Source organism: Lepidothrix coronata, unplaced genomic scaffold (assembly GCF_001604755.1).
Source record: "Lepidothrix coronata isolate B3197 unplaced genomic scaffold, Lepidothrix_coronata-1.0 Scaffold130, whole genome shotgun sequence".
Lineage (NCBI taxonomy): Eukaryota > Metazoa > Chordata > Aves > Passeriformes > Pipridae > Lepidothrix > Lepidothrix coronata.
In genome coordinates, this window is record NW_016690310.1 from 1863508 (window position 1) to 1878389 (window position 14882).

At 38.0% G+C, this 14882-nt stretch overlaps 1 protein-coding gene across 4 annotated transcripts in view; it reads left to right on the forward strand.

Annotated features, from left to right (window-relative positions):
• Positions 1-14882, forward strand: part of NELL1 (neural EGFL like 1) — a 282212-nt gene that overhangs the window by 168420 nt on the left and 98910 nt on the right. For 3 of the 4 annotated variants that reach the window (XM_017826814.1, XM_017826815.1, XM_017826817.1), the window contains exon 14: positions 5309-5431. The exons of the other annotated variant lie outside the window; for it this stretch is intronic. In XM_017826814.1, coding sequence (XP_017682303.1) covers positions 5309-5431 — 123 coding nt within the window. The remainder of the gene's footprint in view (positions 1-5308; positions 5432-14882) is intronic. 4 annotated transcript variants of the gene reach the window in all.

Below are 14882 nucleotides of genomic sequence, written 5' to 3' on the forward strand. Positions count from 1 at the left end.
AGGACTGTTTCCCTTGGGAGGGACCCCACGGGAGCAGGGGAAGGACTCCTGTCTCTGAGCAGCGGCAGAAACAACAACTGACCATAACTCCCATTCCCATCCCCCTGCACTGTTGGGGGCAGGAGGAGGGAGAACGTGGAAGGAGGGGTGGGGGGAAGGTGTTTTTGAGACTATTTCTCACTGTTTGGCTCTTATCTTGTTAGTAGTAAATTTAAGTGCTATCCCCACTTTGAGTCTGTTTTGCCTGTAAAGGTAATCAGTCACTGACCTCTACCAGCTCTTAACTCATGAATCCTTAGCTGTTTTTTCCCTCTCCTCTGTCCAGTTACAGAGGGAGAGTGAGAGAGTGGCTTTAGTGGGTACCTGGCGTCTGGCCAGGGTCAACCCACTACTCCTACGAACAGTTTTGCAGTGTGGTGTGGGTGGCTTTATGCAAAATAAATTACTTCAGGCAGACAAAATCTTTGTCTGGCACCTTTCCTTCTGCCCCCAGTGCTTTTCCTCCTGCATTCTTCCTGTTCGGTTTATCCCAGAACAGAAGGTATTTTTTTAAGTACCACAAAACAGAAGTATTTATGTGATTCCTCAGTGAGATTAGGCTAGGAAAAGGGGGATATGAAGGATTTGGCAGAAATATGTGTACATGAAGGCTGCTGACTTCTTTTTATTCTTTTTTGAATATTCTAATTTATACTTCACACTGAAGTGATCAACGATCAGCAGCTGGAATTCTTAGTCATTTGAGATGTGCAGGAGCTGCTACAACCTGGTGTGCATTGACCCCTTTAGCCTTAAATGGATACTTGTGTTTTGAAGGCAGCTAAACGTTTAGTTAAAATTTAAACAAGTGGTTTCACAACTGAAACACATCATGATTGAATGTTGTGCCGTTGCTGAGGGTGCAGCTAAATACAGCTATTAGCAGAGCCTTGACCTTTTATAGCAAGTCTTCTGCTGGCAGGCACGAAGTTTACTTGTGTTCCTGGTCTCCTACTGCCTCAGGTATTATCCCATTGTTGTTTTTACATGTGTCCACAGTAGCTGCTGGCTGCAGATGTTGGTGTGCTGGGCTGTTTGCCTGGGTGGGGTCCATCTGCCTCAAGCACATGCAGGGGGATGCCCTGTGGTCACAGCTGTCTTGGCAGCCTGGTAATTGTGCTTATTTCAACCATTTCCTATTAATTCCGTGTTCTTGTGACTTCAGCAGAAAATGATCTGTGTTTTCCCATTGTACTGCAACTTGTTTCTTCTCTGGGATTTCAGGAAAAAAGGAGATATTGTGTGTGTCCTGATATCAGTGTGCTTCCAGACCAGATGTGTTTTGGCATAAGGTGGTTTTTCTGCTGTTTATAGGATGCATTGGTGCTTTTTATAATAGGATGTGCAACTAACCATCTCCTTGAAACTATTTTCTGGTGAATTAACTTTGCTTTTTATGTGATTGTTATCTCTCTAAGGCCATGTAGTATTGAAAAGAATTCTGTCACCATCAAGATAAACTTATTTTTATTAGGTTGCTGGTGAACAAAGCAGAGATAACTAATATTTGTCTTCCACCGCTGTGCTTGTGCTGTTTTGTAACACTGCCCCCATATAAACATTAGACCTGTAGTGCTATCATTGTGGACTTCTAAGTTGTTGTACAGAATTGTACAACATAGGTGATGGAGATGTGTTTTTGTAAAAGTAAGACTAATTTCTTACAAGTGCTTTTGGAGGCAGATAGCCATTCTGAGGTGAAGGCTAAGGAAAGAATGAACTTCATAGCCATTTGTTCACAAGATGGCCTGACTCAGATGTGAACTCAGAAAATTATCAGAAGATTCTCTTTACTGTTTTGGAAAAGTTCATGAAAGCTTTTGGACTTTTGATTCTTCCCTTTTTTTTTTTTTGCAACAGAAAATTGATATCCTTAAATTTTCTATAAAATCTTTAGTATTTAAGGATTTCAGAAGAATGACAAATACTAGAGGAAAAAATAAAATCTTGTAACATCCTTATTTTATAGGGTGGAAAAAAAGAGGCACAATAAACTACCTGGTCTTGTGGCTTTACCACAAAGCATGGAATAGATGCAGCAACAATCAGAATCCCGAGTAACAGAAATACTAATGCTGACGATAATTTACTGAGATTTCATAAAAAAATTAACTTGCCTGTAAGCAAAGAATGGTGCTGCTGTTGTAACTATTCATCTAAAATGGTACCTCATCTAGAAACAGATAATAATCTGGGGGAATGGGAGTTGGGTCAAGGAATTATATCCTGCAGTGCTGTCCTTCTCAGTAAGCCTGCCAGTTCTTTTTGTCTTTGATCATGAGCTCATTTTGTGTATATTATGTAGGAAATAGAAGTCAGAGAGATGGATGACTTCAATCAAACTTAATAATGACAGTTTAATTCCTGAGCATGGCATCTTACTTGTTTATATATACATATATATATATATATATACACACAGGTATAAAAAAATTTAAAAAGTTACTTTTGTTTTTGTATTTTAGAGCCTTTTGTGCTTCTCATTTTTGGCTACAAAGGAAATTGTCAAAATAAGAAATGACTTGGGCTTTTTGTCTCAGCTCTCTCCTCTTTGGTGCTTTAGTGCTTTGGAATGATGCTATACAATGTCCTTCTCTGCCAATTTTATTTGCTGTCGAGTCAGTATTTACCATAACATTAAAGCAAAAGCAGGTTCTGTCTGATGTGCTTGAATAGGAATTTTTGAAAAGCAGTGTGTGTAAGAAAGCAAATTTCTTCACAAATTAGTCACGGTCTCCTTTGAATTTAAGCAAAACCAGAGCCTGCTTTCCATTCTCGCTTTCCAGTGTGAACACCCAAGTTTTCCAAAGGATGATCTCCTGTGAGGGCGCAGGAAACCCAAGGGAACTTGCTACTGACAGAATCTTAAGGATTTTTCATCTGGATGAAAAGATTTTTGTACCTTGACAGAAAATCAATGCTTTCTCATTCTTATTAGGCCTGTAGCAACATCAACTATAGACATCCCTGCACCAGGGAAAACTTCATTTAAAGTTCCCATCATTGCAGCCATATTGCTACTGAGAAATCTCGGCATTCCTCATGCAGATGAGGTTCCCTTCATCCTTCTTGTGCTAACAGCATCAGGATGTCTCATGAAGGGCAGATTCCCATGGTCAGATTTGTTGCTAACTCTTTAAATTATATCAGCTTTCAAACAACTGACCTCGGTTTGAAGTATGGCTGTGGGAAAACAGCTTTGTCAGTGCCAAATCTTTTCATATATCCAGCACCTGTACACCTGCAGGAACAGTAAATACAGTGATTTACATTGTCAGAGTCCTAGAACAACACAGCAGACTATCCTCTCTTGTGTATTTTGGCAAAACACATTTGTTACCACTGGGAAATCTTTTGTTTATACTTGAAGTGCTGAGAAGGTAATAGGCTAATTTTGGCAATTGTTTGAGTAGGAACCTTCTTGTGTACACACCTGAGTCTATCACAAAGGCATTCTCATTATAGTTTGAATACTAACACATGAAAGCTAATGACAATTAAAAGTAGGAAGAGGAGGGAGAGATTATGGAGAGGGTGTCTCTTTTAAAAGAAAGCATAATTCAGCTTCTGCTGCCTTCAAAGCACTTCCTTGGAGAGTAGCTTGATGCTTTTTGTGTCTGACCCAGCAGTCTGAGCACCATGAGACTGAAGCAGCAAAGAATCAGGCTGTGATAGAGTTTCTTAAAAGATGAAGGGGAGAACAGGCAGCCCTTGAAGAACCCTACCGTTTAGAATATGTAAGGCCTCTGAAAATTGGCAAGAAGCTGAAGTTGAATTACCAAGCAGAGCTAGGGACCAACATAAACTAACAAGTATAAATGCAAGCCTGAATTTATCAGCTGAAGCCAGGCACATATGAGAGTGTGTGTGAATTCCTTGCTAAAAGCAGAGAGAGAGAGCGGGTGATATATTGCTTTGATGCTATTTAAGAGAAAATAGTCACAATCCATATCATTTTGCTGTCAAATGTATTTGAAAAATAGAAAACATGTCGGATATATGTACTGCAAATAGTTATCAACAGTGTTCCAGAAGTATTTGGTTTAGTGGGTTCCTTAGGATTCATCATTCAAATCCGCCGTGTCTTGAGTTATCTTGAAATTGGCTATTGTTCTGTAACTGTGGTAGAGCGAGAGCATTGCAGAGGTGAACTGCAGCCTGTCAAAGCCTGTGATGCTGCTGTTCTCAGTGGAGAGACTCTTCCAAAGGGCTTAATTCAGTCTGCAAAAGTGAGTGTTTTGCTGGTGTTTTAGAGGCATTACCTCTCTGTGATCTGTAGAAGGCTAAATTTAGTCCATTGTCCTTTGAACCCCCCTTATGCATCTTTACACCCCTTATACACTTTAGCAAATCCTAATTCCAGGAAGAGATATCTTTTACCTCTCAGCATATGGATATCAGCCTGATGATTGCAGTTGCATAAATGAAGACTACCAAGAAGGGTTCCAGATCCTGGTTGTTGCCCACTGTATGGTTTTAAGAAAATTTGTTGCATCTTTTTGATTCCACTGAACAAAAATTGTAAAACCGCTGGCACAAAAGTGTCAAATATTGAGGTTTTCTTTTTACAATCCTACTGTATGAGGGAAGCTCCTCATAATTGCAGGAAGAAGAGAAAACCTTCAGGGTCAGGTACCTCATCACCTCTAACTGATGCTTTAGGAGAACAGAAGGTAGCAGGAGAGTAAAGTGCAGAGCTGTGGCAAATTTGTCTCGGGGCAGCAGTTAGAGTTGCTAGATGAAAGCAAAATATGGCCCATTTGTCTGGGAGGCTCGAGGGTGTGATTGGTGCTCTAAAAATGTGGAATGTTACTATGTGCTATTAGAGAAGGAGCGAGCTCAGTAAGTGTTAGAGCAAGCAGTTGTGACAACTGAACTCTGGAGTTACAGGGTGGGCTATTAGGGCCCCTCTTGTGTTCAGTTATCTTGTATTTATGATTATTACTGCTGGTGGTGGACAGTGATGTAAAGGTTAGTCTTCACAGCAGATATTTTTCTCTGATAATCCTCTTCATCGCTTTTTGTCACAGATGCCTTTTTTTTTCTTTCTGTTTTTAAACCTAAATAATCTACTGTTGCCGTGCACATGTTGAGTTTCAGAATTGGAGCAAGCCCATAGCTGACTCCCACACCAAGCCCCCAGCGTTCAGCCATTGCAGCAACCTGGTTATTCCACTTGGTTTTCAAATGCCACCTCATCTCCCTGAAAAGCTCACTGCATCTCAAAAACTGTTTTCTTTTCTTTTTTTTTTCCCCTCCCCCCACGTAGAGCATGATGAATGTGGCAGTGGCCAGCACAACTGTGATGAGAATGCAATCTGTACTAACACTATCAGGGGACATAGCTGCACCTGCAAACCTGGGTACGTGGGGAACGGGACCATCTGCCGAGGTGAGTCTGTTATTTGAGAGACACCATAAACGTGTCAGGCTTTATTACTGTTTTCTGACAGTCACCTACATGCTGGTAACTTATGATTGCTGGATTCTGCAATGATTTGCTTTAAGGCTTATCATCTGGCAAATGGAGTATGCGTGGAGATAATGGGAATTGGTTTGTGCATAACTTCTTAGCAGGAAAGAAATATTTTTTGCATGGTAGAGGAAGAGAACTTTTTATTTACTCCACTGAATACTGTCATTTGAGCTAGTATAATTCAGCTTTTAAGTGGTGTTCATGTTTTATAAACTGTAGATGATAAGTGCTGTCACCTTTGGCTTTTAAATTTTAATTCTTTTATGCTAACATCATATGGTTGTTATTTGACTACTTGCATCAGAATCGTGATTTTTTTTACATATAAATCTTTAAATGTATTTTTTTAAGATTTCTCAGTTATGTAAACAAGAAATATTGATAGCTAGTCATGCTCTTTTTGAAGTGGTAGATCATTTATTTAGGGTGGTTTTTATGTTTTTTTTCAGTAGAGAAAGAGAAGCAAATGTCTCATATAAGGACAAAGGAGGGAATATATTAAATAGTTGGATTAGTGAGAGCTGTGTCTTGAAGTACTGTTGAGTTGTAACTCATGCATTTATGAATTACACTTGTCTCATAAAAAGCTATATTTTGTCTTGTCTGGGGTTTCATACTTTCTGACTTTCTAAACAGAATTACAGTAATAGAAAACTAACTTTTAGGGGTTTGTTTTATTTTATTTTTGAAGTGACAACTATTGAAACTGAGGAACGTTTTGGATAAAATGTTCTGTACAGTTTGGGGCACAAGAGGCTGGATATTAATTTTTCAGACTGTAGTAAATTGGCCAAGCAATTCCTTAAAGGAAGATTGATGCCATTCCTGTTTCAAGCTAAAGTCCTTCACAAAGATCAGCTTGTCAACTGCTGAATTAGCCTGTACCATCAGGCTGGGTTTTCATAGGACTTTCTTTGGGTACTTTCCACCCATGCAAGAGCATCCCTTTATTTAAAACTAAAATGGTTTGTAAGGATTTAGGAAGGAATAGAAAAATGTAGTGAATGTGTTGGGCAAGTTACACCTCAGTCTGACTGTATTGAAGGTCAACAGCTGATACCAGGGAGAAACTCATTGCAGTATGTTTTCAGTCCTCGATTACAGTAAATGTAAATTGCAGCACAAACAAGTGTAATTTCAGGGAAGTCTGAGTACTAAACAGCCTGACTGTGGCATTATTATTATTAAATAATTAATTTATCGTTAACATTATTTATTAATATTAAAATTTATTTATAAGTATTATTAACAATAATTTGAAACAGTGATATTTGGATAGATTAATAAAATCCGTGTTTTCACACTGGTTTTCTTCGTTTGTGTACCTGGATATTTGGTTTAGTGTGCAAAAAACTCCAAATGGAACTCCTACTGCATATTTATTAACTTAGCAATGTTGTAGCAATGAAATTTCACTGGAGAAATGCAATAATGTTTTTACTCTCAAAGTTCTGTTGAAATCTGAGTTTCTACAATAAATATTTTTATATATAAAAATATTGCATATTGTATATATGTATATATTTTTAGTATGCCTTGAGTTTCACATGCAAATGTAGTTATAGTTGCCTTTTTGAGGTGGATTTACATGAAAATACAGGAAATTTTGTTCTTATGTTCTGACTGAGAAGCATAAATTAGAAAGAAAACTGGAGATTGTAGGAAGGGGTTTGCAGTCTAATAATTATTAAAGTCACTAGGGATAAGAATAATCCAGCACTGCATGGAGTAATCATTACTGTAAACCAGGTAGTATTAGAACTGTCTGCATTTTAGTAAATTATAAAACAAACAGTGCAAAGTACTGGTTTGAATTTCTCAGCCTGTGGTTCTGTGGTTACTTGGAGTTTTCACAAGCTTTGATGCTAATTAAAGGAATGTTCCTGTTCTGTCCATGGTAATACCAGAAGCACTACTTTTGCATCTTTTTTTTAACCAAGTTTAACAGTGGTACATTATCAGTTACCTGTCACAGCAGTTTTCTGGGGTTGGCGTAAGGAAAGAGGTGTGAACACGTCAGGACAACTATAAACTGCTTATATTGGCTTGTAGTATTTTAGGGCTTTATCTTCAGGCAATATAGATTGGGAAAAACATAGATATAAGTCAAGGTGATATACCATCTGGAGATAAGATAAGTGTTTCTATTCTCCTTGAGACATCTGTAAGTGCTTTATAAATGTTTGCATGTTATAGATGTGTACACACACAAATCAGTTGTTCCCAGCACTACTGGAATAATACATCTCTGTAGTACAATAGGAAATCATATTAGTATTGTCCAGCCAAACCATAAAGAGAAAAATGATGATTTTATGATGAGAGAAAAGGACTGGCTTTGTGCATGATTCTAGAGTCTATTTCAACAATCTATGTTGTAAAAAAGTGAAATCAGAGTAATGATCTTCTTTGGCTTTAGTGAATAACACTGTGATAGTATTTATAAAAAAACCCCCACAGAATGATGTTAGTGGTGTTTTAGAAAAGAAAATGTGTAGTTGAATCAAACTGCATTGTGAACTACTGGTAAATATAATGTGATTACTCTGGCAGGAATTTGTGTTGTTTGCAATTTTCTTGAAAAGTATGGAGAAATAAAAGGGACAGAAATAACATGGACATGGATATTATGATTGCTGGGGAATTAGAAATAAAAACAAAACCCAACTGTTGAGAAGGAAACCAAATATTTTTTTTCTGTATAATCTGGCTGTCATGTATTTTGAGTAGCAAAAAATTTTGTGGATAAGGAATTGTGTTAACAGGTTTGTTAAGTTGCTCTTTTCTGTGAATGAAACTTTGAAAAAAAATCTAAAGTTGCTCTTTTCTGTGAATGAAACTTTGAAAAAAATCAAAAGAAGTAAGAGTGATTCAGGACACAGAAAAGGTTGTAGGTGGTTAGTGGAAGACATGCCATGCCCTTTTACTTGAATTCTGTAATGAACTTAGAGAATCCATAGGTGAGGGTAGAATAAGGACAACCGGAACAATTTCACTAAATTTCAGGATAGGATTTAATAGTGCAGCATAAAGGCTGCATTTAGAGTAGAAGGGAAAGGTGATAAAAATTGGTTTAGCAACAGAATGTTCTAGTTTAAAAAAGTCATGGTGGGCAAGTGGCTACCTGGTTTAGCGTGGTACTTTGAAGTGTGCCTGTCAGGATGGACCTTGTGGGAAATGAGTGTTTAGTGGCAGTGGTTAGATGAAAGAAGTTTCAGTTTCCTGGGACAACCATGTTTATGAATAACCCATCACTTGGGGACAGGACTGTGTGCGTGAGCGTAAAACTCTGTCATCTACAAAATGAGTAAAACTCACTGTCATGGCTCTAGCTGAAGAACGAGGGATATGGAATACAGAGATAAATTCTATGTTTTGACTGTGGAGGATCTTGGTCTGTGTACTGTTGCAGTGTTTTTGTGTGTAATCTTGACAGGGATAATCTGGGAGGCTGGAAAATGCGTAGAGGGAAAATGTCTTTCTCTGTTTTTTGTCTTGATAAGTTCTAGTTCCAGTTCCACTTGGCAGACTTGCCCCACATGCTGTGGAAGTGACATGTTGAAGTCATAGGTGACATTTGTTTAAAACACAAAAGTCTTCGTGCCCCACAGTCTACTCTACCTTAGTGAGAGGGAGGGCAGAGAACACTTGATGTGGGATGTACAGTCTTACAGCTTAGCAGAGTTTATTATAGAGCTTGTGCCACAGACTGAAGTCAAAGGGAAAAAACCAAGGTATATTGAAACATCATTAGGTTTCCTAAAATGATTGATGACATTTGGGATTAAACACCTTAAAACAAACAAACCCCCACCCACCAGATTTTGTCAGGAACAACATGCAAGTTGCCATCAAGGTTTGGTGGCAATTAGATCTTTTCTTTTGTACAAGGAGCCGTAGATGTAGTATGCAAGCCTTGTCCTAAGTCTTGGTATTTTGTTCCAAATGTTTGTTTTAAAACATAAATTTTGCCCACAGCTGCATTTGTAGACTATCAGAAAAATAGAAGTGGCCTTGAGTGTATTCAAATGGTAAACAGGAACAATTCTTTGGAAATGTAGACAATGTGTGTTTGTTTTTCTCCTGTACCTCTGTTGTGGAGAATGAACAGAAGTTTGGCACTTAATCAAGTGCAAATAGTTTTCACTGTACTTCTATATTTTACATGTATAATCTGTCTAACAGGCATATTTAGTGTGCTATTAATAGCTCAGTGGTGTCTGCTGAGGTGTAGATTTATTAGAATGATTAAATGAAGTGGATTTAGTTACAATCATAAACCTTAGAGCAAGTGTGTGCAATATGACTGATGCCTGGGCAGAGAAACACCAGGTATCAAAAAATAAAAATCAAAATAGTGTTTATTCTGATTAATATTCAGGCTGTATAATGGTTTATTTCTGCCAGAATATAGACTATGATTATTTTTTCCGTGTTGTATTCTTTGCAACATTACACAGGAGGTATTTAAGAGATTACAATCCAGTGTATGGTGGAATCTTAAAGACAAGGGCCATTATTTTTACGTGGCTCAGTTCTTCTGGTGTAATCTGGAAGTTTAGTTTCTTAATTGTACTGTGGTTCTCTATATATTTTTGCCTTGGAATGTGTCTTTAGGAGTGTCATTGTTACTGATGGACTTGCTGGTCACTTCAGGAATAACTTATTCAGAACCTTATATAAAAAGCAATCAGATTTCAAACAGGTACTCTTTTATATGGTAATGGGGGTAATCATATGGAGTCTTTATTCATAATACACCTAGAATGTTTACTGACAACTAGAGTATATCTCAGGCTTGACAATTGCTTCTGTTTCATGTCAGTCAATAAGTTGGCTTCTTTTACATTGTTTTAATCATAAATTGTAGTTGGATGGATGTGTGGTTTTATCCACTGACAATCTGAGAGCTCTCTTTCATTGCTGATCTCTTTGTTTCCAAGCAGGTATTTTTTAACGTATTTCTTAGTCTGAAATATATTTAATAATCTGAAAGATGTGCCCATAAAAGAAGTTATGTTATCTCCCAGTGTGTGGGGAGAATAGTGATGGTGTAGTAAATAGGTGAGTAAAGATAAAGAAGTTTTTGTATTATGAAACTTCACCTGCTGTGAAAAATACTCAAGACTATTTTTAGTAAGAGCTAAAGAAGTAAAAGAAAAAAAAAATCAGTCTCTCTGGTTATTTCTGTGCTGAGTTGTCTGCTTTTTTGGGTCCCTTTTACACTGACATCAGCAAAGCTAAGGTAGATTAAATGTCAGCAATGGGAGACAGACGTGCTGATATCTTGATATTAAAGCATATCAGATCACTGTAAGGTAACTAACTGCCACTTAGGTTTATGTTTTTTTGCATGTATGTGTGTCTGGAGGTGGAGTTGAAAGTCTTTATGAAGCATTGGAGTGAGTTATGAATAATATGTAGGGCAGGATGGAAAGGAAAAAAACATGTCTTTTCCCTATAGCCTTCGATTTTTTTTTTTTTTTGAAGCTATAAAGCTTTGAATGGTTGATATGCCTTATCACAGCTTTAATTGCTGTTTTGGTGCAATATTCACCAGTCTCATGAAAGAATATGTGAGTTTTGAATCATGCTGAGATTTTCATCTTCATTCTTCGCAGTCCTGAGCTTTGTGTAGGTTTTTTATACCTAATGAACAGTGAATAAACCACTGCAAAAGCAAGCAAGTGCATACATTTGCATTTTGCTGTCACTTGGCACATGTGGAAAACACCATGCCAAGTGTAAGAAACTGGATAGTCACACTTTTTGTGTGAGGCATTCCAGATACAACTGATTTAATAATTTTAAACCAGTATGTAATTATACAACAGTGCTATTAGAATTCTTGTAGGTTTTTTTCATTCTAAAACTAGTATTGCTGGACAAAGAATCAAGACTGATGGAAGCCACTAAATTTTCTATAGTCCTAAATCCATTGTATTAATAAAAATGAAAATGTGAAATTTTAATGTAAGAATCTTTGTATCTTTGTTCATTATTAGATAGCTATCAAGTGTGGTGTGTTCATTATAACTGCTATGTTTGTGTTTGGATTATGAGTTATATAAACTCACTTTGTGAATTATTTGCTAGATTTTAAATTTCAGTTCTGATGTTGTTCTTGGGTTGGTTTTGGACTGTGATGCTTTAAAATGATTTTGATGAAATTAGGGTGATTTATGATAATTTTTTCTTGCCCTTAAAACATCATCACTTATTTAGTCATGTGAGATGTTGAAATGCAGATGTAAGAGCCTGGGAAGGAGAGAGGCGTTGGGAGAAGATTTATTAAGATTTATTTTATTTCTCATTATCCTGCTCTGATTTTGTTAGTAATAAATTCAATTAATATCCCCAAGTTGAGCCTGTGTTTTTCCCTGATGGTACGTGGTGAGTGATGTCTCCCTGTCGTTATCTCAACCCATGAACACTTCGTTATATTTTCTCTCCCCTGTCCATTTGTGGAGGGGAGCGATTGAGAGGATTTGGTGGGTGTCTGTCAACCCACTGCATTGCATTAAGAACTAAGCTCTACATATCCACCACTATGCTGTCCAATTTTACAGCCTCTTTAAGGGCACAGTGTTTCCTGGGGATTGGATCCTGTTCTGCGTGTGAGATTGTTCAAGATGATTTAGAATGCACATCAGTTATGGAAATAGCTCATTTAAAACCCATGATTAATGTAACTTGTCAGAATCCAGATCTTGATCTCTGTGCTGTCACAGATTTTCTCAGTGCTCTAGATTTATAACTAATTTAAAAGGAGTGTAGCAGTGATTTGTGCTTGCTAGAGGAGCAGTCCGGTCCAGAGAACTGTTGTACCTGTATAAAAGGAAAGAGGAGCTGTAGTTACCTGAAGTATTTTGAAACTTAATCTGACAGATCTTTCTGCCTGTATGAGTAGGTGCAAAGGGCTCAGCAGACCTACTCATGAGTGTTTAGGAGAGCTCCTCGGTTCAGATCCTGAGGTGGCTCACTTGCTTATTGTCTCCTATTGCTTTGTTTTACATTCCTTGAGTCAGCAGTTCACTGTAAGGTCACGGTCCTTTGCAGCATCTACAAAAGAATTACCAGTTGGTGACAAGTTAACAGATGTATTCCCCACAATCTCCTGGGCAGTAAAACTGGGTTGTGTGGAAGCATGAGACTATTTCAATGGTTATTTCTTTCTCTTTTAAGAGAGCAGTTAATAAAAGCAACAAATGTGAAGATTTTACTTTATAATTAATGTCTGCTCCATACATTTTACTTATTTTCTACAATGTGTTTGAGATCATCTTAATAACTCCTGTTTGCAACAGGTGTATCACCTCCCAGGTCTCTGTTGCTGAGCATCGAGGAGCCAGTTCAGGGCTTCCTGAAGTCAAGAAGCAGCTTTGTAATACTATTAGAATGGTTCATTTGTGTTATACAAGCTAGTATTTTTTTTTCTTTTTTCCTGTAGCATTGAAATCTAAAATTTGAACAAAAAATTGTCAGTCATAAACCCTCAAACACATCCTTCATTGAAAGGACTCATTCACTATGTTCTGCTGCTTTTTTGACAGTGGGACAATAGACATTATGGTCAGTGATTTGGTCTGCAGTACTGACTGCCCTGCACCTGTGATCCTTATCATGTGTGAAACCCTGTCTGTTTAGAGCTGTGACTCTCCTGGCCTGCCCTGGGAGCTTGACATGCAATTATTGGGTACAAAGTACTTATTTTTTGATGGTAGGTGGAAGAAGTCAGTTCATTAAGAGCATCTTGAAATATATCATTGCACAAAGCTGATTGCAGTGTGGGCTTGGCTCAGAGCAGCCACAGGAGCATAAGAGCAATAGCAGCACAGAGTTCTCTCTCTTGTGAAATCATTTACAGTGTGCAACCATTTTAGGATTCATGTATATGGAATGAGTACATCGAAAGGCAAGAAGATGCCAAAAAACATGAAATTGTTTCTATTCCCTGTAGAACGTAACCGAACAGTATTGAAAACTGAATATAAGTATCTTGCCGAAATGTAAAATAAGGGCCTTGCAGTTATTGGTTTTGGCAACAGTTTCTGGTAACGCTGTGCTGTCACCCCAGTGCAGAAGGAAGTAGCTTTTCACACAGCACATAAGTAATTTGAGAGCCCTTGGACACAGGGTGGTGAGGATTCCAGGCAGAGTGAAAAAGCTGTTGTATGTCAGAAGAACAGCCTAACCAATGAGTGCACAATATTTGGTTTGATAAAGGTGATGGGTAATCTTTAGTCACCAGATCCTTGCCCTGTTCTTACCCTTGATGTTCATTATGGGCTGTATTTGGAGAGAGGATACTGGGCTAATAGGCCCTCTGGAATAAGCTAGTTGATTTATTTTTGTGTTCTTTGGGCTGGAATTACTATTAGAGCAATCTTTTTTGGGTAAGGATAATATTAGCCATTTATATATGTATGTTGTATTTGTGCAAAGGGGCTGTTCTTTGCAATAGCAGTGGAATAGACACCAACCAGAAAACTGCTCTCAGCCTCCTCTTCCTACTAATTTCCCCCACTACAGCACACCAAGGTAAAACCATTAAGTGATTTGTCTAATGTGACATCCTGATCCAGGATTCAGACTCTGTTCCCAGTCTGATAGGTCTGTTCTTAAACCATTGGGCTGTGATTTCTCCATAGGAACTGTCAAAAATATTTTAAACATACCTGAAGAATCAAACAAAAAGAGTCCAAAGTAAAGCATTTGGGGATATGTAAAATTTAGATTACGTATTCAGTCTTAAGTCACATGCATACAGTCCTTTTTGATAAAACCAGAGGTGCTGTGGGGTTTTTGGTACCTCTCCCTTATTCAGTGCACAGTGTAGACACGTAAATCAGTGAAGGAGATGAAGTCCTGAAATAAGGTGTTCTGTGTTTATTATTTTTGTTTTTCACTGTGTGACCCTATTATTGTTAGCTACTGTCCCAGTATCTATTCTGAATTTAGGATGTTACCAGGTCCTTCAGAAAACAATATATATTTTTTCATCAAATGCTTGCAGTGGAGTGAAGACATACTCTAGCTGCCTTTACATCATCTCTCCAACTCTCCAGCTGCAGTGGTTGTTCAAGCAGCTGCCCAGGTTCTCAGGCCTCTAGCTCTCTCATCCTTCTGTTTTATCATGATTTTAGGAGTACAATATTAGTCTTTGTGGTCTTGCCATTTGAGGGGGATGTGGGCAAAAGAGGTTCAGTTCCAGGTTCCCAGGTGGGTGTAAGGGGACTGTTTGACTTTCCTCTCTGCAGCTCCCATGGTCCTTATTGCCTTACCATTCCCTCTGTTCCCCAGTTGCATCCTTCCTCTTCCTTTGTCCTCCCCTGGCTCATGCAGCACTGGGAAACATGATGAATGC